This window comes from Felis catus, chromosome B4 (assembly GCF_018350175.1).
Source record: "Felis catus isolate Fca126 chromosome B4, F.catus_Fca126_mat1.0, whole genome shotgun sequence".
In the NCBI taxonomy this organism is placed as follows: Eukaryota; Metazoa; Chordata; class Mammalia; order Carnivora; family Felidae; genus Felis; species Felis catus.
The window spans coordinates 126,096,371-126,122,258 of NC_058374.1; the positions used below are offsets into that span (position 1 = coordinate 126,096,371).

Consider the following 25,888-nt stretch of genomic DNA (forward strand, 5'->3'; position numbering starts at 1 on the left):
CGAATGCTATTACCGTAGCACAGGCGGGGTTGGTGGTGAGTGGGGAAAGCGTGATGATGGGGAAACAGTGAGGAGGGGTCAGTTGAGGCACCTTTTAAATTCCAGCACCCACTGGAATTGTTGCTGGGTGCGGTGACTGAGCCTCACACCTCCTCCCGCTCTTCACAGTACTTTGTGTCTCTGTTTCCAGAGCCTTCCAAGGAGTGGGGGTGAGGGCTGAGCCAGTTCTCCGCTCCACCCTCTTCTGCAGGCACTTGGGTTTACCTTGCTCCTTGTGTTCACCATTTACTGCTCTTCACTCGTCAGTTCTCACAACAGAATTCTTATCTCTTGCCTGTTGTTTTTCTTAAAGGTCTGGACCTTAATTTTTGTCAACTTTCATATTAGGTTTAGAGAGGACGTGGAGATAAACAGATGTGTCCCAGCTGCCATGTTGACTGGAAACCCCTGTGTCTGTTATCTGGGAAAGCTCAACACGGGAGTGCCTGGTGTCCTTGGTTTTCTTCCCTGCACTTGACAGAACTGAAGTTAAGGGCTCGCTTCGGCAGCACATGTACCTTAGAACAGAAGTAAAAATTGTGTCTAACTTACTTTAACACCCAGTGAGAAGGATATTTAGAGCACCAACCTTGTATCTGGTGTCCAGAGCTTCTTGTTTTGATTGGCTATTTTAATCATTCCAGAGATTGAAAACTGACTTAAAAATGTTCAAAGCTCACACACTCAGAATTATGGCATAAATGTAACAGTCGTTAGAGAGGATACTAATTGCATTCTCTCAACTCTTAATTATCTGAGAATAGCTTATCTTTTGCCTGGGTTATTAACTGTAGTCCAAAAGCCCTGAGGCATGAGCAAGCTCAGTACCTTCAGGAGACAGAATGAAGACTGTTCTGGCCAGTGAAGCTTGAGGAGGAGGAAGCACAGGAGGGGGGGGGGGGCACGCCCCACAGGAACTTGTTCCACGTGGACCGTGGACCGGGAGCCGGTTGGGCTGTTGGGTGGTGAGCAGAAGAGAGGCATGAGGAGATCTAACTGCCAGTCCTAGAGGTCACCTTGGATTCCCATGGAGAGCAGATTGAGGAGGGGGAGGAGGGAAGCAGGTGGTCGGTGGTCCAAGCAGAGAGGATGGCTGTGTGTGCTCAGGAGGAGCACCGGACGGAGGGAAGTGATAGACTCCGGGTGTGCTCCGAAGGTCCAGCCAGCAGGACTTGCTGGTGGCCAAGGTTTTGGGGGAGGAAGGGCAGAAACTGAGGGAGAGGATGAGGTCTGCGCAACTGCTGATGTTTACCAAGCAAGGAAGACTAGGAACGAGGTGTTCAGAGTTAGGCAGGGGTTGAAAGTTTGGGCTTCAGGTCTGAAATGTTTAGGAGACTCTAAGTGAAGATGGTAGGTGGGTACTTGGGATAGGTTAAGGCAAGACATAAAATTTGGGAGTCATTTGCATGTAAATTTATAGCACTTTTTATCTTCTGCCTATTAATAATTTGTAAGCATTTTCATTCCCCCCCTTTAACCTTTACAGATCTAGTTCATGTTGTTACTTCTACTCTATAGAACCAGAACGTGGAGACTCAGGCGAGTAGTTTGCCTACTTCAGCTCAGTGCTGGCAGAGCCAGGATTTGAATCCGGGTTTTTGATCTGAGTACATTTCCCATTCTGTTAAAGGTGGCTCCTGTCTCTTCTGATATCCCACTACCACTCTGCTCCCAAGATTGCCATAGTCTCTAGGAATCCCCCCTTGGGAGAGACAACCTTTTCTTGAAACTGAAATCTAATATTTCTTACAGCTTTTGTGTATCTCCTCCTTAAGGTGGTCATTTTCTCAAAACTCCCATTCTTGGATAAGCAGTTTTGCAGGGCTCGCCTCTACCACCAGTTTGGAGTAAATACTGTCCCCACAAACTTTATTCCAGAAATGTCTGCCAAACCCCCATCTTAAGACATACTCCTAGCGTAAAGCTGTATTTTTCAGGAATCCCTTCCTATCCAGGATCAACTCATTATAAAACACTGTCCCCATTTCTTTCTTTAATCAGTCCTCTGGCCAGGCTCTCATGGCCTTGGTTAAAATTCTGTCAAGAATTTGAGCAGATATGAAAGGAAGTATTGAGCCCTCAACTTTGAGCATTTTCCTGATTCCTCTGGCTAGCTGTGACAGAGCCAGCAAAGAGGGAAGCCGAGGGACAGTGAGGACAGTGAGCTGGTTTGGAACATTCACGTGCAGCAGGCACAGCTGGTGGCGTCTGTGAGGAGCCATACGACCCAGCCCTTAGTGTGGGGTCCAGGGAGGAACAGCAGGAGGTCTAGAACAGCTGGATGTTGGCGAGTGAGACGTCATGAACAGGATGGAGAAGGCAGTCCACGGCCTCAGCTGTGGTCGTCTGTCATTGTCATGAAAGGAGCTGGTGGAGGTTCAGTAGTATGTGAATCTTCAGGACATGTGTCGCACCAGGATCCCTGCATTGATTCGTTTGCCTTTTGGCCCAGACACATGCCGGAGTAAGAGCAGTGTTAGCTGGGCTTCCTTTTCACTATGTTCAGGCAGGATCGCTTGGAAATTGTATCTTTTCCTTTGTAGGAAGGAAGCTGACACATGTGTATTCTGTATGAGAAAATGTAAAGATCGTTTGATTTAATGTACCTTTATGCCCATTTCTGTTTTCCTCCTGCATTTAGAGCATTTTAGTTGTTATCTTTGGTGTTCAGAGAGCAAAATGTAACCCTGCAGATGGCCTGATTTTTGTCCTTTGTTAGTAGTTAACTTCTACAGAGCTGTTGTTATTTCAGCAAGGATTCTTTCAGTACACGTGTAGTGTGTCGATCGTATTTCTGCCCCTGTTGCTTCCCATAATTTCCTCTCTGACAATTAGAGGAGCCTTCAAAGTCTAGTTTCACAGAACCTGAGTGTCTATCCTGCTCGAGCCTGATCAGTTTTAAGGTGGTGGGGTAATGAGTAGCTAAATGAAACAAATGTGTGGTGGAGGCTGTACCGTAGTAGCATGCTGTGTGTTGTAACCGAGCTCACGGAGAAGATTGAAGAGGACAGAGCGGGCGGTGAGCTGCGGCAGGCGTGTCAGCACCGAGTAGTCAGTTGGGAATCCGCACCAGTGCCGTGCGATAAGCAGACAGTGAGGTAGCTGATACGAGAAGGCCCACGAAGAATCAGTGTTGGAGCAGGAGCTGTTAGAAATGCGACAGCCTCAGCAAACGGTGTTGCCTTCTGTGACCTCCGGAGTGGAGGAATACTAAGCCGAGAGCCACATGTGGGGAAGGAGAAGTATTTCACGAAGGCAGAGGAGGCAGGATTCGCTCACAGCACACTCTTTAGATAAGGGAATTCCAATAGTCTTCTAATGAGAAATTCAAAGAATGTTAATGAAGTACAGCCTTCCTTTGGGTCTTTGGGAAGCCTGTTATATGTCTCCTCACTAAATGCCACTGAGTCAGCGCCCCCTCCCTGCCACCCCCCCCCCCTCCGGCCAAGAGCTGGGTCTTGAATCAAGAAGCTCTAGAGCAGTGCATTCTTTACTAAAATTGCAAAATACGAATTTGTTGTACTTGTTTACAAAAGAAGGACACTTTTATTTAGTCTGTTTTAATCTCAGTTGGGGAGAAGTTTTAAAACCCTGAAGTTTTGTTCTCTTTTCCAAGTATTCTAGATTTGTAGATGCCGTAGAAGGACTTGGCAGAGTGATGCTGCATGGGGCAAAAGAGAGTAGAACGTGGTTCTGGAATGTTCTTTATGTTTTCTCATCATAGTCTTCATCAGTAGAGTTGAAGATAGAAAAAGACGTTCACATATACTGTGATTGGCGTCTTGTTTAAAACAAGAGTTTTTGGGGCGCCTGGGTGGCGCAGTTGGTTAAGCGTCCGACTTCAGCCAGGTCACGATCTCACGGTCCGTGAGTTCGAGCCCCACGTCGGGCTCTGGGCTGATGGCTCAGAGCCTGGAGCCTGTTTCTGATTCTGTGTCTCCCTCTCTCTCTGCCCCTCCCCCATTCATGCTCTGTCTCTCTCTGTCCCAAAAATAAATAAACGTTGAAAAAAAAAATTTTAAAACAAGAGTTTTTATTAAAATCAAAATTACGTATTTAAGTCTCTTGAACTTTGGTATGTATGTTATATATGAAGGGAACTCATCCAAGGCAGACATTTTTATCTTGAGCTTTGTGTTTTCTGATGGTTACTGCATTTATTAGAAGGACACGGGCACCTGGGTGGCTCGGTTGAGTGTCTGACTTCAGCTTCGGTCTTGATCTCATGGTTCATGGGTTCGAGCCCTGCATCGGGCTCTGTGCTGACAGCTCACAGCCTGGAGCCTGCTTCAGATTCTGTGTCTCCCTTTCTCTCTGCCCCTCCCCTGCTCATGTGCTGTTGCTGTCTCTGTCTCTGTCTCTCTCTCTCTCTCTCTCTCAAAAATAAACATTTAAAAAAAATTTTAAAAAAAGAAAGGGCAAGCACATTTCCCCCTTTAAAAAAAAAAAATTAACAGAAATTATTTGTTAGCCTAGGGAGTTCCCAAGTTGAGTATCCTTTCAGTGTACAGGCAAACCAAATTATTATATTTCCAGATTTCCTCCTACTTTTGCTGCCGTTCACAACGAGGGAGGAAAAGTGGACTCCTTTGATGTGGGGGGGGGGGGGGGAAGCAATATATCACTTCCCTGAAAGAACATTTCTCAGTCTCTCATGTGAAAAAGGATTAGCACCTCCAACAAAGGTCCTGTAGATCACAGAATTGGGCAGCAATACCAAATAGTATTCCTGAGGAGAGGAAAAACTGTATTTGAGCAAGAGTGTTTGTCCTGGCAAACAGAAGCTTTTTAATAACTGCAAATCTGAGATAATGGCCTGCGCTCCTCGGAATCTCCCCCTAAATCCTCAGACAGCCAGTTTAAACAGAGCAAAGCCAACCTTTGTTTTAAAATAGAAGTATAGTCTTATCAAAGTACAGTGTTTTCATGGACTGGTTCAGAGTATCTTTGGTTCATAAGGATCACATATTTACAGATAAAACGGTTTGCAAGAGTCCTCTGTGACCCTCGCCTGTCAGCAGCAGTTCTGTTACAAAGCCACTCGCTTCTCTATTTTGCGTTAATAAAAGTTACTCATCAACTTGCTGAATTAACGTATTAAGATTTTGGTTGAATGTGTATTAGAAGAAAAAAAAACTACCCTGACTTCCCAACACATTACAGAATCCTTGTACAGTTGGGAGAAAGAGGCTGTGGGAAGTAAGAACATGTCAATTCTTGAGTGGCAGAAAAGCTGAGAGGAAAGTTCGTTGGTTAAACAAGCTTTGGTTAAAAACTTTGCTTTTTCCGGGTCTTAATTTATGTCCTTTTTCTGGATTCTGTTTTCTAATACCAAGAGAATGAAAACACTCTGATTGAAAATAATAATAATAGTACCTTGTACACATGTAGCACTTGAGGCCGCCTAAAATCCTCTCTGCCAGACTGAAGCTTCAAAGTCTGGATGTCTTTGGCTCCCTACTTTGCTTGATCCTGCTTGAATGAAAGATTCTAAGTGGGAGGGGAGAAGGAGGCCGAAGGAGCTAACAGTGTGAGCCCCAGAACGAGGTGTAGGATGCCAAGTGACCCTTCAGAATTTTGGTCTGAAAACAAATTCTGGGAGCTCTTAGTTTAATGCTAGAAATCAGGATTATTTTATCCACATGGACCCCTTAATTGTAAGATTTTATTTCATTTGCTTTCTTAAGAACAAATTTTGGTCTTGGGTCGCTAGCTAGTAACCCTCTGACCTTTCAGTAAATATCCAACTAAAGCTTTGAAATTAGGGTGTTTAGTGTTTTATGGCCCAGAATAAAAATCTCCAATTCTGTTTCCAAATAGTGTAGCCTCAACACATTTTATTAAGCTCTTGACACATTGAGCCGTGTGTATTTTGTAAAGTTCCTATGGTTATTGTTTTACAATAGCTGCTTCCAGAAGCATTGTAAGGGTTTCAATTAATCAGCCCTTTGTGTGCTTCAGACTATGCAAATTTATCACATCAAACCATTCAACTGCTCATGGGAAAGCCGTGTAAAAACTGTATTGTCTTCTAGCGCCTCCTCTCATTTAGAGTGATGTTTTAATAAGAAAGCTAATCAAGTTTTCTTATGCATTATTTATCTGTTAAGATGTAAGGAAGAGCCAAATTAAAATTATGTCAACTGGGATATGGCAGGAGATGTGATAGATCTGGAAGTGATTCAACGGCAAAACAAAGCTAATATGATTCAACAGTTTTTGTCTCCTCCCCTCCCCCTGGGGATTATTTAAGGTGGTGGTGTGAAAAATAAAAGAAGGTTAATTCAGTAACTGGAAAGGAGGGAAGGAAGAAAGGAGGAGCCACCTGTGTTAGCCTTTATGTTTCGATTTAAAGATTCACATTTCTGAATATACAAAGGCTTATCGAGATGAGTTTATTCAAAGCAAAAACGCGTTTTACTTGATACAAATGGTCAAACTGGAAAGCATCCCCGCTGCTCACCCCCCCTTTCATCACTTAGTAAACCATTTCGCTCTGGAAGTCTGCAGCCCGGGGCCTGTGAGTTGTAAAGTTGGTAGGGGACACCATCCTGATGATGTCAGATGATCTCAACAGCCCAGCCGAGTGAGCTCCTTTTCGGCCCCTTCATCCAGTTAGTGCCACAGCTACTGCTCCTTCTATTCATTAGGCTGGTCTCCTCTGCTTTGCTAGTTTGCTTCCTGCTGAGAGTAATTAGGTTTCTTATATAATAATAATTCCTTGTGTTTAGATGCTGCCTTTCTCTAAGGACCTTAAAGTACCTCTCAGACATTAGTTCATCTGGTCTTCTAACACAATTGCCTCATGAGATAGGTGCTAATTATTCCCATTACAAAGACCAAACAACCAAGGCTCACCAGAAAGTGGTGCTTTCCCTCCCACAGGAACACTGTATTGCTTGAACCTCAGGGAGTCAAAGGAAGGTCCCCTGATTCCTTGATATTCTGCCTTGATCTGAGAGTCCAGGGGGTGATGAGCCCTTTGCGGATGGAACCCTCTCCTCCCCGCCTCCCCAAGTCTGCAAACCTCATTAATACCAAGTAATACCATTACTTCTCTACAAAACACCAACACTTTTCTTACACTGGGACAGATAAAGAAAAATCACAGCAGCACTTCACCCCGCCTTAGTGCTGAGAGCGTTAAACTCTGCAGAATAAATAGCTTATCTAAGAGGTGAGTACGCACAGAAGGTCAAAGTAGATCATTTTAGCCTCTGATTAGTATTATTTCAGCAGAACCCACTGCCCAATGTACTCTGCATCATTTAGAACATGAGAATGTCTCCAGCTGAATTGTATAAATGTTCTCATTTTCAATATTCAGTCACTGAAATCTGTACGGGACACCTGTCTGTGGGGTTGAGTCCTGAGCCCCCTCCTGCCACCTCTGACACAACCCTCATCCGGAACATATGCTTGGTAACTGAGGGACAGGATCCTCTTTCCTCCCTCAGGAAAGGAAGGGTCCTAAGATACCAGCCTCAGAGTGGCCTACATCATCCAAAAGTGCTTACACGAGACAGTAGACTTACTAATAAAAGTTAAAGCAAGGGGGACCTGGGTGGCTCAGTTGAGTGTCTGACTCTTCATTTTGCCTCAGGTCATGGTGCCAGGGTTGTGGGATCGAGCCCCGCTTCCATGCACATGCTGCACCCCCCCCCCCGTCAAATCAAAAAATATTTTTTTTTTAATTAAAACAGTGAAGCAGAGCGTGATGTTCAAGTGAGACCTGGTTATCAACAAAATAGAAAATGATTTGTTAATCCGTTCTCAACACACTGAAGTCACATCAAAAAGAGCCCTCAGGGCTCCTGAGTCACTCAGTGGGTTAAGTGTCCGATTCTCAATTTCGGCTCAAGCCATGATCTCAGTTTGTGAGTTCAAGCCCCACATTGGGCTCTGTGCTGATGGTTCAGAGTCTGTGATTCTCTCTCTCAAAATAAATAAAAAAAAAAAAAAGCAGCTCTTGAATTAAAAATGTCATTACACTTTTCTCCTGCCAGTTCTATTCCCTTTCCTGTCTTGACATGGTACTAGAATGCTTTTGTTTTTCCTTATCTTTTGTTTTATCTTTTATTTTTTTCTATTTGAATTAAGAATGGTCCATTACACTAAAACTAGTTTTTAAAAAAAGAAGCCAAAAATGACTTGTGAACAAGTCATTTGCTGTTTATAATTAGAAATACTTTCTAATAATGATTCATTGGATTAACTCAACTTTCGTGGGGCAAACCTATTCTTAAAATGATTTATATGTTGTTCTGCAAGGCTACGGAAATAGAAATAACAAATTGGCGTAAGATCCTCCAGTGCTTAGGGGGTGGCACACAGACAACTGTGACAGTGGGTCCCCAGGTTTGCCTTTCCTGCATGGCTTGGGGGTCAGACTTGTGGGTTTAGACTCCCTAACTTCTTCACCTTTACATTTGAAATTAATATTGATGTTGATGGAATAATACATCACCGATCGGGTATCTGTGGAACCGTTGTGCTCTGACATTGTGTTCTAGTTTCTCCCTGTTACCTATTTTCAGCTCCTAAAAGGTCTGGAGTGTAGGCTGGGGTCTACTTCCCAGTTGGCCCCTGTGAGTCCATTACACATTCCGGGCCCTGTTAAACTGGTGCATTTGCATTTCGCTGCCAGGAGGTTGTGCTATAAACAATGGGGTTAAGACACCAGCGTGAGCCAGGGGATGAAATTTTATTTTAAAATCTGAAATGCTGTGTAAGCATTTAAGGTAGGAATCGGTAATTGTTTCAACAACAGCTTCCATTAGATATGGTTTATTTGTAGTCCATCGTCTTTTCAAGGATCCAGGGGAGTGTTAACACACTGGAGCGGACTGCATATCATTTACATTTTTAAACTAGCATTAAGGGAAAGTGCCCATAACTTCTTAAGAGTTCTAAATGTTGGGAGAAATGTTATGCCTCCATCCTCAGAGAAAATAGTTTTAATGTTTCATTTGAAAATAAGACAAGAAACCTTCCTTTGCTTTGATGAAGGATTGGAATAATTCTGAAGCTGAGAAGCACCTTTTTAAAAAAAAGAAAAGTCTGGTTCTAAGCCTGCGAGCTCTCTTCTCCCCGCCCCTAATGAATTCCGTAAAATACAAACTTTTAAAAATCATCTGTCTCATTTGAGATTCAAGATCATCAAATTCTGTCTAAATATTTTGTTTTAACTTCTAAGCTCATTATGGTTTCTTTGTGTTAACTTGTATTAAAATCTGTCAGCTATGACTGGTCTCATAAGCACAGTCAGCGGACCAGAATAAGTTAATTATTTACTTGTGTCACTAGTGCTCTTCATCTAATGAAATGCACAGCTGTGTTAGATCTGCAGTTGGATGTGTAGCTTCCATTGTTCCGCGAGTCAGCAGAGGGTAGAAGCCCCAGTGATGGAGAGCCCTCAGTTCTTTCTGCTGTTCTGGCTTTCTGTGTCGATTTCATGGATCTTTTATCATTCACTTTCACACAAAACAAACAACACAGGGCTGTCTGCTATGGGAACCATCTTGGCATATAAAAGGGTTTTCAGAGCCTAAAGTAATTTTAAGTTAGCTAAGATTTAATTTTTGGCTTACAGGTGCCCTTGATTTGGATGTGGCCAAAGCAGTTCCTATAATGGGATGGAAAAAAAAAAAAAAACCCAAAGTTACTTACATGTATTTTTAAATGCAGGGTCAAAAAGGGGCTGATATAATTACTTCCCAAAAAGGGAAACCGGCACTACATTTTAATCAGGTTTCAAGCAAAGTTATTAGAGATTCAGATTTCAGGGGAAGGAGCATTGCTTTTGTTTTCATAGCTAAGTTAAGTTGGCTTGATTAACCGTGTCAACTAAAACTAAAAATACCAAAATGCAAATCACCTCTCTCCTCACCCTCCCCCCCATTATAAGTATTCCCTGCTTCCTCCAGAGCTGCTCTACCTCCTGCCCCTCACTCCCACCTCCTCATGTTGCTGGGGGTGGGGGGGGGGGGCAGTGGACTCCGGCTCCCCCCTGTGAACTGCTACTGAAGGGTGCTGAGGTCTTCCTTTGGTTTTGTTTTGAAGGGAGATAGCCAAACCCTCCACCTCCTCACCAGCCAAAGTGACATTCTCTCCAGAGCACATCCCAGGACCGGCCTCTGCAGGAACTGCCATTTTTAACATTTTGTTCGCTGCTACACAATGTTGTTGTCGGTGCACCTAGATTTACAATTTGATCTCTTTCAGAGTAGATTTCCCAGTAGCCCAAGTGTTTGTCAGATAATTTCAGTGTGGACAAGATGGATTTTTGAAGGGAAGGAAGAAGGGGTCACACACTCTGCTTGATTTAAATTCTAAGACCTCGTAGTTGAATTTGAAATAAACTGAACTGAATGTTCCTGTTCTTCATGTAGGAAAGCATACGTTCTTTATAATAAACAGTACAGTTTCAACCAAAAAGCCAATTATGGTACCTACGTGCTCTAGAATTCAATACCACAAACCTAATTACCATATTGTAGGCAGCCGCTGGAAATCGGGATATTAATAACCAATACTGAAAGCACATGGCTTTCTTTTTCTTTAGACTTTAGCTTTTGGTGATTAGGACGCATCACAAAAATTTTATTTCAAAATAGTTGGAGTAATTATGTAGAAATCAAACAGGAATAAAGAATTTCTTGGAGAGCAGTTTCTGTGCAGTAGGTGCACATACTTGATAACTTTATATACAAGGGAAAGGGAATTTTATCTTAGTGAGTGTGAAAGGACTTTATTTCTCCATCCAATGCCATTGTACACTAGTTTTCCAATTTCAAATCGTGTAGGTTGAGGTTAACAATCTAAAAGATGCCCCATCCCTCTTACCAGGAAAATGAAATCAGAGGAATTAAGCAACAAAATCCTCTACAGGTTGGAATAATACGAAGAGAGTAATAAAATAATGTAAGAGACCATCAGTAGTGTGCATAGAACTGGTAGGTTTTTGTTCTGTTTTCATTCTTAGAATTACGTTTCTAATTCCAGTCTTTTCTTCCAAGAATGATCTGGCATTTAATTTTCTTGTTCAACTTTACAGCTTCAATCAAAGATCATTTTCCTAATGTGTTGTAAGTGGTAGGAATTAAAATTCCTTAGGGCAGGTTAGGCTCAGCCAGGGAAGCCCTGGCAAAAACTAGCCCCTCAGCCAGTGCTCTGGGTGCCCTATTAGCAAGTCAGCCTCACACAGATCCTCCTTATCACAGTTTTTTAAAACCACAACGTGAACACACCTGTCAGACAGGTAGTTCTGTGTTTGGCGGAGGAGTCGGATTCCTGTGATTTGGCGGTGGGAGGTAGCAGATCGCAGACTAGCTGACCAGGAGCGAAATCGCTGTTGACTTGAAGCTTCAGGGGCGGAGGTGGGGCCGGGGCCCAGCGGAGTTGTCGCACTTGGGTCTCTGTGGCGGGAGAGGTTGGGCGAGCAGCCTGACAGCACCAGCGGGTGTCGTGCCAGCAGGCCAGTCCCCAGGCTGCGATGCTGTCTGCGAGGACGGCCGTTTTCAAATTGTATCATCTGGCAAGATGGTTGGAAATGGCTCTTGTGACTCTTGATGGAGACCATGCAGAAGGCTGTAGAGATAGCGATGGGGAGCTGCCGGTTAAGCACTGCAGTCTTCTTTTCTGCTGATGTGCTTTACATGGCATGGGATCTTCTCTCCCCCAGGTGTTTGTGGCTTGATCGTCCCTCAGGAAGACATGCCGTTTTGTGATTCTGGCATTTGTCCGGACATCATCATGAACCCACATGGCTTCCCATCGCGAATGACGGTCAGTACGTTTTTCAGAGGTACTGCTTTTTAGGAAGAAGGCAGGAGTGGGTTCGTAGGGAGTGTTGGCCGTGAGAGCCTGGAAGTTATTTTTAGAAAGGGCCCTTTGACCCTTTTGCCAAATGAAGAGGTTCCTAGCTCCTGACAGTGCTAGGTTACCCTCCTCTAGAGAGGGAGTGCAAAGCATGCCGGCCCTTCCTTCAAGAGCAGTCTTCTGGGGAATGCACGTGCCCCTCAGCAAAAAGAACCTCTTGTGTTAACCTTACTGTATCTCCCTTCCATGGTTATTGTTTTGCAATCCTGGCTCCACCACTTACCGGCTGTGCAGCTTGGGAAAGCTTCTCAGCCTCTCTGTGCTTCAGTTCCCTCATGTGTACATTGAGGGAAAGAACAGTGCCGATCTCGTGGGGCTTTTGGGGGCATAAACTTGGATCCCACGCGTCAGGCTTTTCCAAGCGTCACACGTGGGAGAGTGGTAACTATTCACTGCCGTCTCACAGCTGTTTGGGGAAGTAGGCCACAGCTAAACAGACAGAATTCCTATACCCCAGGAAGCTGGCCACTAAGGCTGTTCGACCCCACAGGTGGGAAAGCTGATCGAGCTGCTGGCCGGCAAGGCCGGGGTGCTGGACGGCAGGTTCCACTACGGCACTGCGTTTGGAGGCAGTAAAGTGAAGGACGTGTGTGAAGACCTCGTCCGCCATGGTTATAACTACTTGGGGAAAGACTATGTTACATCTGGCATCACAGGGTAAGTGTGTTTTTAGACATTTTAAAGAAAAGCGTGATTTTATTAGAGTAAGAGGTAAGAGCCCTTGTGGTACACCTTAGGATAAGTTTTACTCTTTTAAGAAATCGGACACAAGAAAATCTGAATTTGTGATGGAGGGGTTAGCTTAAAGCCACAGTGGTAATCGTCTTGCAATATATGAGTGGATCAGATCAACATGCTGCTCATTTTAAACTTGCTCACAGTAGAAGTCAGATATATCTCAGTAAAACAGTGCTGGGGGGAGGAAATCCAGATCAGAAAACTGACAAGTTAAGGAGTGCTGTTCTTACTGGTGAGGCTATCATTTTAAAAGTAGAAGAGAGTTCATTTACCAAAATAGGATATCGATACAACTTTTAATTATTAGTTGTACATGATGCATAACCACTGAACTTTCTCTGCATTAACAGGATGAGTATCAGGTAATTAGTGCTCTGACAGTGCTCTGATAATTAGTGCTCTGAGTCCTAGCATTTGTGTATTCGTTCACGATGTGTGCTAGGTACTAGGTATATAATGGGAAACAAAATAAACACGGTCCTTGAAGTAGGGAGCCGACCACTAAAATTTGTTACTAGACTTACTGCAAAAATATGACAAAAGGTAACTTCTTAGCAGGACCTACCCTGACTTCCCAATTTAAAACTTACACCTCACTGTACTGCCCATTTTCTACTTGAAATTTCTCTGTCGCGTTCATCATTATCAGACACCCCATGTAATAATGCTGCCTAATACTGTTACCTGTCTCCTCCGTGAGAGCAGGGCTTGTCTGTTTTGTTGACTGTTTTATTTCCAATGCCTGCACACAGCAGGTGCTCCATAAAGATTTTGTCAGTAAAGGAACCGAGAACAAATCAGTACAAATAGCTCTCACCAAAATGAAGGGAAAGAATGGGTTAGGAGATGTCTCTGAGGGGGTGGGTGATACAGAGGATGAGAAGGGAAGACCATGTGAAGAGTGTGTTTCCTGCAGAGGAGAAGTGGGTTTGACATCTTCCAAGGGACAGACCTCCGCTCACCTGAGGTGAGTTTGCGGAAGGGAAAGCGCCTTCTCCTGGGCTGAGCACTGGCTCCTCCTGTTACCCTGGGGCAAACAGGCTCTTGAAACTTGACTCACACATCCTTTTAAAGGATCAAATTAGCTGCTTAAGTTAAGACACACATTGTGTTTTACGCCAGATAAAACTCTGGGACATGGTGTTTATACTGTTTTTCTGAGGCTTCACCCCGCTTGAACACAAGTGAAACTGGGTGTGGAGGCGTGCGTAAGGACCCACGGCTTGATTTGTGCTGCATGTAGATCGGCCAGATAGGATTACAATGGCTGGAATGTGTATCTTTTGAAAATATTGAGTGCTTTCTAAAATGATCTATCCGAACTGTGATAACATAGATTTCCCTAGGTGTATCGTGCCCGAGATGTTCTAGAAAATCGTATTACAGGAAGAGAATAATGGTCCATTTCCAAAGTGATGCACTGAAGGTAGCTGACGTCCACTTCAAAAATTACAGTTGTCAGGACGAAACTGATGGTCTTGGTCTTTGTTCCTCGTCCATAAATAATGGAGTTGACCAGAAACTGTGCAGATCCAATGAATGGATTTGATGGGCCTTCTAAACATCATTTTACTAACAGATTTGGATGGGTTATGCTCTGCTTCTGATAGATTACTTCAGGTTCTGTCTACACCGTCTTCCCCTATGCCCCAGCTAGTGTTTTCATGTGTTTGCCATTCATCTCAAGAGGCAGAGTTTGAGAAACATTAGTTTAGCTTATTGGTTGAAAGTTCTCCAAAGGGCTTGCGAATACATTCACCCACCAGCTTCACCCCTTGCCACATCCTTGAGATAACCAGGAGGGAAAATTGTGCACGGCTCTCTTCATTTGGGGATGGGGTGGCATGAGGTGACAGAGTTCCATAAATTCTGCCACGAGCAACCATGATGTGGAGGATTGGAACCTTGACTCTCAGAGCTGGAAAGAACCTTGGTCTGACCCCCTTGTTGGACAACTAGGAAGACTGAGGTAAAGAGGTCATGTAATTACTGGGTGACAGAGCTGGGACAGGAGTGGTGTCTCCGGACACCCCGTCCATTGTGTCCTGCACCCCACTTACCTGGCTGTCCTTAAGCCAGTGCGGTGGCCAGACAGCTAGAAAAGCCTATGGCGCTGAAAGTGGTGGAAGACAAGCCAAGCAGGAGGGACCAAGAGCTTTGATGGAACCTCTGCCACACAGCTCGCTGCCTTTGCTCTTCCCACTCGCACATCGTGCCGTGGCCCAACGTACGGGGTTCAAGACGGGCCAGCGTGGCGGGGAGCGCCCTGGATCTGCCTCAGCCCGTTCCGCAGCTCTGATAAACCTCTCAGACCCTCTGTGCCTGTTTCTTCATTTTAAAAATAAGCCCCCTTTCTTCTGAGGACGTTCTGGGACAGTTCACATTGTTCAGAGGCTTTAATCCCCTGCCTGCTATTGCTCCAAACTACAGAAAAAAGGTTTCTCCTGTCAAAGCACTGAAATGTTGGCTGTCCTTTACAGCTTTCACTATAGTTTTTCGAAGGATGCATCGAGTCAGCTGTATTTTAACAGACGTTTACTGAGCGCCAGTTATGTGCCAGACAGGGTTAGTAGTGCTGGAGCCACAGTGGCAGAGGAGACCAAGTGCTTATCCTGAGGAGTTTACTTCAGGTGGGGAAGACAGGCAATAATCAGGGAAATACTAAATGTGGATTATAATACCAAGTGGTAATCCGTGCTCTGAAGAAGCAAAGCCAAGGTAAGCGTTGAGATAGCATAGGGGCACGGTGATGGGGTGGGAGCAGGACTCCTCTTTAGATAAGGTGGTGAGGGAAAGGAAAGTCTTTGAGGAGGTGAGATGCTTGACAGCCATGTGAATACCTGGTGGAAGAATGTTTTAGGCAGAGGAAAGAGTAAATGCGAAGGCCCCGAGGCAGACAGGCTTCCTACATTTGAGGAGCAATGAAGAGGCCGGTGTTACTGGAGTGGAATGAGCAATGGGGAAAGGCAACAGGAAATGAGTCAGAGGTGGGCAAGAACCAGATTATGTTAGACCTTATTGCTGTGTTACACAATTTGGATGATACAGATTAGTGCTGAGATTTACACTTTGGAAGGAATCACTCTGGTTTGTCTGTGAAAAGAAGATCGTTAAGGGATATGAGCAGAAGCAGGGCCTGTGTGCAAGAGTCCAGGCAAGAAAAGGTAGCAGCCTGATGAGGGCGAGGACAGTGAAGGAGGGACCTTCCTCTACATGCTTTTTCATAGTCTAAGGTTTTATTTCTTAACTAAACAGTGTGTCTTCTAACGTATCCAGGGTATTTTTATATTTCCAGATCTTGCCTTTTCATTCAGGGCACAATGAAAATCATTCTCTCCCACTCATTCATAAACCTGGTCTGAAGCAAGGCCCTGCCATTGAGGGGTCCTGGAAAAGGCTATCTGTTGTTAGCCCAAACTTGGTTTCTTAGCCCAAAACTCTGACCTTTTCTTTCAGCGAGCCCTTAGAAGCATACATCTATTTTGGCCCCGTGTACTATCAGAAACTGAAGCACATGGTGCTGGATAAGATGCATGCCCGGGCGCGGGGCCCACGAGCTGTTCTCACCAGGTAAGAGAAAAGCATTCACAAAAAGAATTTCTAATGCAGTCGAGTCTACCTTGCGTTGCCCAGATACAGCAATAAGCTGACTCGGTGAAGTTCCTCTTTCCCTGAGATGTCAAAATTTGGAGTGCTGGGCATCAGCAAAAGTCATATATGTCTGGTTAGCATGAAAAAATAGCAGCCGATTAAAAATCGTTTCATAGGCACAAGAGCAGACCCATTGTAGGTCTTGCCAGTAGTCGCCTAACATGCTCATTGACCTTGTACCTGTTTGCAAACGTGGTCTCATTCAAAAAGGTTCATATATAAGAACGTAGACACACTTACACATCATAGATACACACGTGGATACTCCTGTGGGCTGCCATGTGTACACAGAAAACACATACGTACTTTGTTTGGGAGCCCAAGCCACAACTCATTTCTTAAAATTTCTGTTATTGGAGCATAAGGCACCTGTACTTGCCTGCTCATTCGAATAAGCTCCAGGAGGTCCACCTGTGCCCCATTCGCCAGCGCATCCTCAGTTCCAAGCACAGTGTCTGCGTGTTGATGAACGGGTATAATTGTTGGGAAGAAATTGCAGGTACTGTTTCACGTGTTCTTAGTGCTTAGTTCTTAGTATTACATTGCTTGTACTATATCACGTGTACTTAGTACTAGTTGGAGAAGCATAGTCCAGGGCAGTAGTTCTCAACCACAAGCAAGTTTACCTCCCGGGGAGATTTGACAATGTCTGAAGACATCTTGGAATGTCACAACCAGATGGGACAGGGGGGAAACTACTGGCATCCAGTGGGTGGAGGCCAGGAATAATGCTACATACCTAGCAATGCACAGGGCAGCTCCCACCACAAAGAATTACCCAGTTCAGCATGGTTCTCATGCCAACATCGAGGAATCCTGGGCCAGGAGAGGGAACACGGGCCTTGAAGCCAGAGAGACATGGACGTAAACTCAACTCCACCTTGTGGCTCTGCCACAAGCCTCAGACACATCACTTAGCTTCTCGCAGCTTCAGTTTTTCTCCTACGTGAAGTGGCGACACTAATGCCCATTTCACGGCGTGCTGGTGAATGTCAGAGGTTTGAATATAGAATATATGTATAGTGCCCATCGATGGGGGATGCTCAGGAAATATCCAGTTCCCTGCCTGCCTTCACTGATCACGGCATAGATGTTACAATAGGGACAGGACCGGCGATGAAACAACTAGTATGTGAATTTACTTTTTGAGACCAAGGGAGGGGGGTGGAGGGCTAAATCCCATGATGCAGATGCATATGGCTGTTGAAATGATAGACATGTGTGCTCAAAATTGCAGAAGAGGGAAGAGAAGTTGAGATTCTCAGGACATCAATGATCCCAGCAGTGAGACCCTGCTTGGGTTGGGTGTATCTCTCCCTGAGTGCGGTCCCTCCAGAGCCTTCATTTCAGTTATAACATCTAAGATCGATTCCAGAGTAACAAGTGTCAAAACGGTTTTTGCTTCGTTGTGTAAAAAACTTACTACTTTAGTACTTTAGTGCATTCCGTGGGAAGACTGCCAAGAGTGCATTTACCCATTCCTAGTCCCTTATCTCACTTGGTTTATTTCAAGTCTGGGTTCTGCTCATGTATGATCCGGCCACCTTGTTCAGTGGTCAGGGAGAGAGGGACCCTCCTACCCCAGGTATTCTGTCAGCAGGTAAAGACGTACATAAGTTGTGCTCAGTAAGGAAGTTTCTACTAATGGTGTGTTCATGTAGACTATTTGTTTCATTTAGACTTACTGTTTGTCAGTTTTTTATATGTAAATTGTCTTTGAACAAATAATCTACAACTCAAGTCTAGTTCCTAATGTAACCTTTAGCAACAACATAAGGTAAAATTTGAGCACATGTTGGCCCCGCTCAGTTTACCTTTCTCTTTGGAAAATCGGTGGCAACGGTAAAAAGTAAAAGATGCTGTGGGATAGAGCAAACAAGGTTTGTGGTCCACTCCTGCTTAAGGAGTGTCACCCCGAAATCAGCCAGCCAGGGAGATAGCTCACTTTTTCTTTTTTAGACATTGTGGCGTCACTACCTGGGTGGGGTTGCCTGTGTGGTTTCAGAATCCCCCAGGTGTATCTCTGAGTCCTAGATTCTTAACTTTTTCAAAGTATTCTCAAGCACAGCAGATACATCAGCCCCAGGGAATCCATTCAGGGGACTCCTAGCTCCCAGCTGAAGTGCCCCCTCTAAGGAGGAATAGAGTGTTTTCATACCTGAAGGGGACACACAGGACTTTCCCTGTCTCTGGGGAACTTCCCTTCTGGCTCAGGCACTCTGTCCTCCCAGATGATTCCTCATCTAGTCCAAATTTTATAAAACTCCATTTGCTTCTTTCCATGTTCGTTTCTTAATAACCTGGAGCTGCTTCTCCCTGGAGCCCTGGCAGGAACTACTGGGGACCCAGGTTTCTTCCACAGTCTGTTGTGCTTAGTTTCTCACTTTGAAATAACAGAACTGAAATACCCCTGAAAATACTCAAAAGACCATCTTCCTGACCTGAGGACTGTGCTATCCTAACAATAACGATATCGCGATGGTGGTAGGAGTGGTAGCTCTGCTGCTTTATGTGATTATATATTAACTTACTATATCATATAATATTACACAATTATTTTTTATTATCACTCAGTTATAATAACAGTAGCAATCCCTAATATTACATCTCCTCTCATTTAAGGCTCTTTGGGAGCCTTAAATTTTACATTTTGCCAATGCGGCTGAGAGGCAAGCTAAGCCCCCAACTCCAGGTCACCGTCTAGTAAGTGATTTGGACCCAGGCGAACCCTCCTCTGAAGCCTTGTGCTCTCCGCCAGCGTGTGATGCGGCCCCTCTGTTTGTTTAATGTAAAAATGACACGTTTGTCTAACTTGTTTCAAAGGCAGCCCACCGAAGGTCGATCTCGTGATGGCGGTTTGCGTCTTGGAGAGATGGAACGTGACTGTTTAATCGGTTATGGAGCCAGTATGCTTTTACTAGAGAGACTAATGATTTCAAGTGATGCCTTTGAGGTGGATGTCTGTGGGCAGTGTGGACTTCTGGGGTATTCTGGCTGGTAAGTGGATACCATATGTCTCTCACACCCCTTGCCTCTTAAATCACAGCTCAAGAATTGACCCTGGAGCACACCCACATATTCTCCAACCTTCCCCATCCATGCATTCCTAGAATTGGGGATTTTATATGTACCTATTTAGTTTGTCTACCTCATGTTCCGCTTTCTACGCCACTAGAGGTTAAGGGCCCAAGGAGTATAGACTTTGTTTTCTTAATGTTATCTCGAACGCTTTTTTTTTAAGTTTGCTTATTATTTTTTTTCAGAGAGAGTTGGGGGTGGGGGGCGCACAGAGGGAGAGAGAGAATCCCACGCAGGCTCCACACTGTCAGTGCAGAGCCAATGTGGAGCTCAAACTCACGAACTGTGAGATCGTCACCTGAGCTGAAATCAAGAGTCGGTTGCTACTCAGGTACCCCTCAAACACCTTTTATAACACTATTTGCCTCTAAAAAATCCTAGCAGATTCACTGTTAGTTATGAGAATTATAACATTTTATAACTAGAAACTTTTTTTTATTTTCTTAAGATTTATTTATTTTTGAGAGAGCGCAAGCTGGGAAGGGGCAGAGAGAGGAGGGGAGGACAGAAGATTCGAAGCGAGCTCCACGTGGGACTTGAACTCGTGAGCCATGAGGTCAGGACCTGAGCCAAAGTCAGATGCTCAGCCGACCGAGCCACCCCGGTGCCCCTGTAACTAGAAACATTAGAGAACGTGTGTTGAACAGCCTTATTCAACCTCAGGCCCAAAGAGCCGTGTGTGTTGTTCCACGTTCTATGGCAAATTGGGGACAGGCAGGACCAGGACCTGGTACCCTGACACCTGTTTGTGTGCTCTCTGCATAGCAAACTGCTACACACTTGGGACTGAATTCCGTGATGGCAGCAACGAGGTCTGTCTCAGTCATTCATTCAACAGCTTGAGGCTGCTAAGTGCCAGATACTCTCTGGGCCCCAGAATATGGGGGTGAATAAGACCAGTGAATGGCTGCTCACAAGGAACTTATCTCCTAGTTCCTTCTAACTGCATTCTCTCTTGTTTATACCTCCTGCAGCCTGGGGTCTGGTGGTTGCTTAGTGAAAAACAATTGCTAAATGATAACTAACCCTGCATATGGAGGATAGCGAATAGATAAAGTATGTGAATCATGAAATATGTCATTTCTGTGCAGAGTTGAGGACACAAAGTCCAGCTTAAAAGATGAAACTATGTATTTTTTGGTCTTTCCTCTTCATAAATGTTCCACTCTCCTGCCAAGGAACAACTGGTCTGCTTCGGGCCAGTCCCGACCCGGAGCCCCGACTTACCTTGTAGGTAGGAGAGCCCGTAGCTTGCCGGTCTTGGCTTGCTTTTCTGTCAGAGACGAGGTCTCACGAGGTCCAAAGCACGTGCTGCAGGAACAGGAGACAGTCTTTACTCCCTTTTTTTTTTTTTTTTAATTTTTTTTTTTTAACGTTTATTTTTGAGACAGAGAGAGACAGAGCATGAATGGGGGAGGGTCAGAGAGAGGGAGACACAGAATCTGAAGCAGGCTCCAGGCTCTGAGCCATCAGCCCAGAGCCCGACGCGGGGCTCGAACTCACGGACCACGAGATCGTGACCTGAGCCGAAGTCGGACACGTAACCGACTGAGCCACCCAGGCGCCCCAGGGACAGTCTTTACTCCCTTGTCACCCCTCACCTTCACTCCCAGAGCCCCTTTTCCCTAGGGAGGTGCTGTCCCCTGGGAGATAGAATTGGGCCCAAGTGAGTTCCAGGGATACCTGGGCCACCTTTGCCCCACTGAGTCTCCCCTAAAAGCAGGGACTTCTTGCTATCCTAAGCCTCCAGTCTCTTTGTTATTCTGAATAAAGCCAATCAAGAGTCAGAGTGAGGGGCATCTTAGGACGTAGTATATATACCTTGCTAGGTTAATGACAAAACCTTTTAGCCAGTTATTTTATGGTTTTTGGTGTAGAGAAGTTGATGAGACTTGTCTGTGAAGAAATCACTTCATTTAAAAACAGACACAGGAGGTGGCCGTTTGCAGCTCTTTCCCTTCCTGAGGGTGCAGAAATGGGTGACATTATTAATCTAAACATAAGCCTGGCTCTTTCTTATATTGGTGACTCGGGGTGGGGCGGGGGGGTTGTCTCAATTCTGAGACGTCTGTTCATCTTCTGAAATGCATATTGAATTTGCTTTTTATTGTCCTGGCTGTGTAACAACAGCCACACAAATGTAGTAGGAAGCTCCCTGGGACCAATTCCACTATGCTGAAATCTTCCAATTTGGCACAAGGATTTTTATGTAATTTACTTTGAAAAAACGGTACAGAAGAGTCACTTTATTAACAATAGGGATCATGAAACTTCAAAAAGAATTTCCAGGGCGCCTGGGTGGCTCAGTCGGTTAGGCATCCAACTCTTGATTTCGGCTTAGATCATGATCTTGTGGTTCATAGGATCAAGCCCTGTGTCGGGCTCTGCAGTGACAGTGTGTGGCCTGCTTGGGATTTTCTTTCTCCCTCTCCCTCTGCCCCTCCCCCGCTCACTCATTTGATCTCTCAAAGTAAACTTAAAAAAAAAATTTCCTTTCCTTTTCCATCCTCTCTGCTTTTTTTCCTGTGCCCACCACCTAAGAGAGAAAGAGAGCAGTAGACCAGATTCACTCACAGACTTTGAAAACCTTCCCGTCTCTTTCACTGAATATTCAGGGAAACTAATGAAAGCAATTATTGATCTCAATATTATTCTGTTTAATTCTTCTTTCCTGCTTCATTTCTGTCTCATCTAGACATCATGCGATGGCAGTGCCTGATTTCGAAGCTCAGGTGTTCCTTGTGTATCTTAATAGCGATCCTTTGAAAAGGGGCTAAATCAGGTTACACGCCTTAAGGTCTTTCCTGTAATTAAACAGACCTGGATATGCTGTGTGTCTGATTTTGAGTGGCCTGCTTGTCCCCTTGTTGCCAACAGAAAAAAATCCTACCCCAGTGTGGTCGTCTAGCAGCCTCCGCGTGTGCCGCGCTCTGGCAGAGGAGCATAATGATGCCGTGGCTTTGCCATCATTACCTGCCCGTGCGTGCGGGCTGTGCGGGAGGGGGCACGGCATGTGTGGGAGGCAGTCGTTCTTTAATGAACGGCACAATGAAGGCTGAGTAATTAGAGCAGTTCAGAACCTCGAAACTGGCCTTTTGTCAGTGATTTGCACATTAGTAAGGCATTGCTATGGGGATGTTTACAGCAAGACTGTTGTTCTGCAGAAGACACGAAGGGCATAAGTCACAAAAGAGAGGCCTGGAAGGAAAACAGAAAAAAGAAAATCCCTATTAAGATAATTAGCTCATAGAGGACATTTTACTGGACAGCGATTTCTCCTGTGAAGCCACAGCCACCTCCCCCTTTTGCCGCCTTTGCCCTAAGTGAGTTTACGTAACTGTTGTTTGTGTCAAGTTTCTTCCTTTTGAAATTGTTCAGACACAGGGTAAGGTAATATAATAGCTTTTAATTTATATATGTGTATAAATATATGCATTTATATATGCACATACATACATGCATAGGAGCATTTTAAGTGATGGAGAAATATTTAATAATAGAAAAGATTAGTGGGTTTTCTGGGTTATGAACCAGCAAGTATGGAAGTTCTGAACAGATAAGCCTGGGTTGAAGTCACAGAGTGACCTAGAATCAGCAAGAAGTTGCTGCAGTTAAATCCATTTCTCCAATTTAATTAAAGCATCCACATGATGCCTGAATAAATGAGGTCAGCCAGGCACATTAAAAACATAGTTCTTAAACAATAATGTATTGGGGCGCCTGGGTGGCTCAGTTAAGTGTTCGACTCTTGGTTTCAGCTCAGGTCATGATTTCGCGGCTTTGTGGGTTCAAGCCCCACATGAGGGGCAAGGCAGAGCCTGCTTGGGGTTTTCTCTCTCTCCCTCTCTCTTTGCCCCGCCCCAACTTGTGCTGTTTCTGTCTCAAAATAAATAAACTTAAAAAAAAAATGTATTAAGGAGGTCTTTAGAAAAAAAATGTTGTTACATATGACTTTGGGGGCTTCATATATTTCCTGAAACCCATCCGATGACCTCTTTGGGACCAGGCTGTTGAGCAAACTTCTTTTTTGACTCCAGAGTGTGTCCTGAACACCTTTATATTTCAACAAGTATGAGTGTACATCATCACGATTAATGACTGCCCAGTATTCTCCTGTGTAAATGTCCTGTAACTACAAACCAGTCCCTCTTGGACAGTCTCCTGCTTTGTGCTGTTATAAACCGTGAACGTTCTCATGCGCTCATCTTTGCCACTTGGCGATGAATCAAATAATATGCACGTTTACACTTGTACTCATATTGCCTTACTGCCTTCCACTATGGCCCTTCCTGCTCACGATGGAGTCCCCTCCAGTTCCTAGTCAGCACTGAATCCTCTAAGCCTCAGTCCATGTTCATCTCTTGCACTCATTTACCCACTCTGTTGACTGCCCCAGACCCTTGAGGTACAGGATGAAGTCCTGTGTTCATCTGAAACCTCAGAAGATAGTTCACTTTCTTCCTGGGGACTCTTCATCATTTGTAGCCATTGATTTAAAACCTAGGTTTAGTGAACTAGCTCTTCCTGAAGGAAGAGAAAAGACAGCCCTCCTTGGCATCGCAGGCATGTTGATTAGGAGCACGGGCTGTTGTAGGGATCAGTTGGGAATACGTGCACACAGGGAGAGAACGTTGTAAGTACAGTAGCTTCTTCTACTGATAGAACCAAACTTGAAGAGCGCTGGAAAAATAAATCGCATTGGATTGGACACCACATTCCATATGAAAGTCTTATCTTCCCCATCACACTTCCAAGTGTCTCAGGGACAGATCAAATTGTAATTGTTGAGCATCTTGCCGTGAATAGTACAGTAATAGATTTTTATCAAATACATGGAGATTGAATCGATTTAAAAAGCTTTCCACAATGCCAAAGTCTAAATCTGAATAACTTCGAGATGGCTCAGATTTCTGGGCCTCATTCAAAATAAGTAAATAGGCAGATGTTTTGCATTTTAAAGAGAATGGTCTAGAAGCATAGTAGTAACTGATTAAAATTGCATGCTTTTAAAACTGCAGGAGTGATACTTGTTTTGGTTTTTTTCTTTTGCTTCCTTGGATGCTGCTTTTCGGGAGGTGGGGTCGGGGGGCACATATCTGCACATATTTGATAGCAAGACTGAACCCTGACAAACAGAATAGAACTGATGGGATGGTGGTAGACTTTTGTAGAGAAACTTTGCACTTCTACACGCAGGCCTTGGTTTCTGAGTCCCCGTCCCTCTAACACATGCGGACTTGGGTTTCAGGTGCCATTACTGCAAGTCCTCGTGCCACGTGTCCTCCCTCCGCATCCCGTATGCCTGCAAGCTGCTCTTCCAGGAGCTGCAGTCCATGAACATCATCCCCGGCTGAAACTGTCCAAATATAACGAGTGAGGATGGAAACGGTGATTATTTAAAGAGAACAATCGCTATGTCTGACACAGTGGAAAGCAGAGGGGATTGAGGATCCTGCTCCTGTGAACAATTCCTTTGAATGTTCTCCCTCAAAAAAACAAAAACAGATGGAGAGGCTTTCTTACACTGAAGACTGACTCCGTGGCCTTGGGCCCTGGGAAGGACACCACCAGTATGGACTGGGATGCAGTCTCTTTGTTCCTGTACTGAATTTGATTCACAAGTGGACGTGACCTAAAAGATAAACTTTTATTTACGTTCTGGTATCTTGCAATCAACTCATTAGACTTTCCTCCTTAAAAAGAACATTTTGGGTTAATATTCCCCACAGTGCCTTCCCGGCTAACAGAACTCAAGACTCTATGACACCTGTAGGATCTGAAGTCTGTTGGAACAGTTGGCATGGCCTCTGTCGAGAGGGCTGATTAGGAACAGTGTGTGAAGGGAGAGGACAAGTGTGAAGGGGGGAAGGTCGAGAGCAGCGGATGAAGGGATGGCTCTCTTACCTGCTACTGTTGTGGGCATCTCCCCAACTGTTGAGTCTTGCCTTTAGATGCCCACACATTTTCATCTTGGTGAAATGTAATAAATGTATTCCTACCATCTTAAACTTACCAAGGAGGTCCCCTTCTCTTATGGACCCAAATGCTCTTCTTTTGAACCTCCATGATCATACTATGCAACAATATTTGTTGAACCCCTGAAAATAAGCCTATGGGTGCTTTGTGATTCATTTGTGCCTTCCATTCCTGCCAGGATGTTAGCCGTCCATTTTCTTTTTAATCTGACAACCTTCTTCACCCTTATTTCCTTCCAGTCTGTTCTGAGTCTCTCTGCCCTGAAGGCAGGGAAACAAGGATTGTTTATAAAATAAGTCAGAAAAGCTTTCAGTAATGGTCTAGGGCTCCATCCGTGGCATGTCACACTGAAGATGTTTCATAGAATGTTAGTAGGTACCATGTGCCAATAAGAAACAAGTGTCAGATAAGGTTGGGAAACTGGATGTAAGTTAAACGTATCCGGAACTTCCTCAGAGCCTTTACCAAGCTCTCGGACTCTCCAAAGGAGGGATGTGCCAGGAGCCAGGCTAGTCACTGACTTGAG

General features: G+C 44.6%; 1 protein-coding gene across 4 annotated transcripts in view; it reads left to right on the forward strand.

Moving 5' to 3' along the window:
• POLR3B (RNA polymerase III subunit B) overlaps positions 1 to 25,398 on the forward strand; it is a 103,615-nt gene extending 78,217 nt beyond the window's left edge. For all 4 annotated transcript variants that reach the window (XM_003989200.6, XM_045062262.1, XM_045062264.1 and 1 more), the window contains exons 24-28: positions 11,723 to 11,826; positions 12,410 to 12,576; positions 16,114 to 16,227; positions 19,132 to 19,305; positions 24,635 to 25,398. In XM_003989200.6, the coding sequence (XP_003989249.3) occupies positions 11,723 to 11,826; positions 12,410 to 12,576; positions 16,114 to 16,227; positions 19,132 to 19,305; positions 24,635 to 24,740 (665 nt within the window). In that variant the 3' untranslated portion in view covers positions 24,741 to 25,398. The remainder of the gene's footprint in view (positions 1 to 11,722; positions 11,827 to 12,409; positions 12,577 to 16,113; positions 16,228 to 19,131; positions 19,306 to 24,634) is intronic.
• Positions 25,399 to 25,888: the final 490 nt, after the last annotated feature.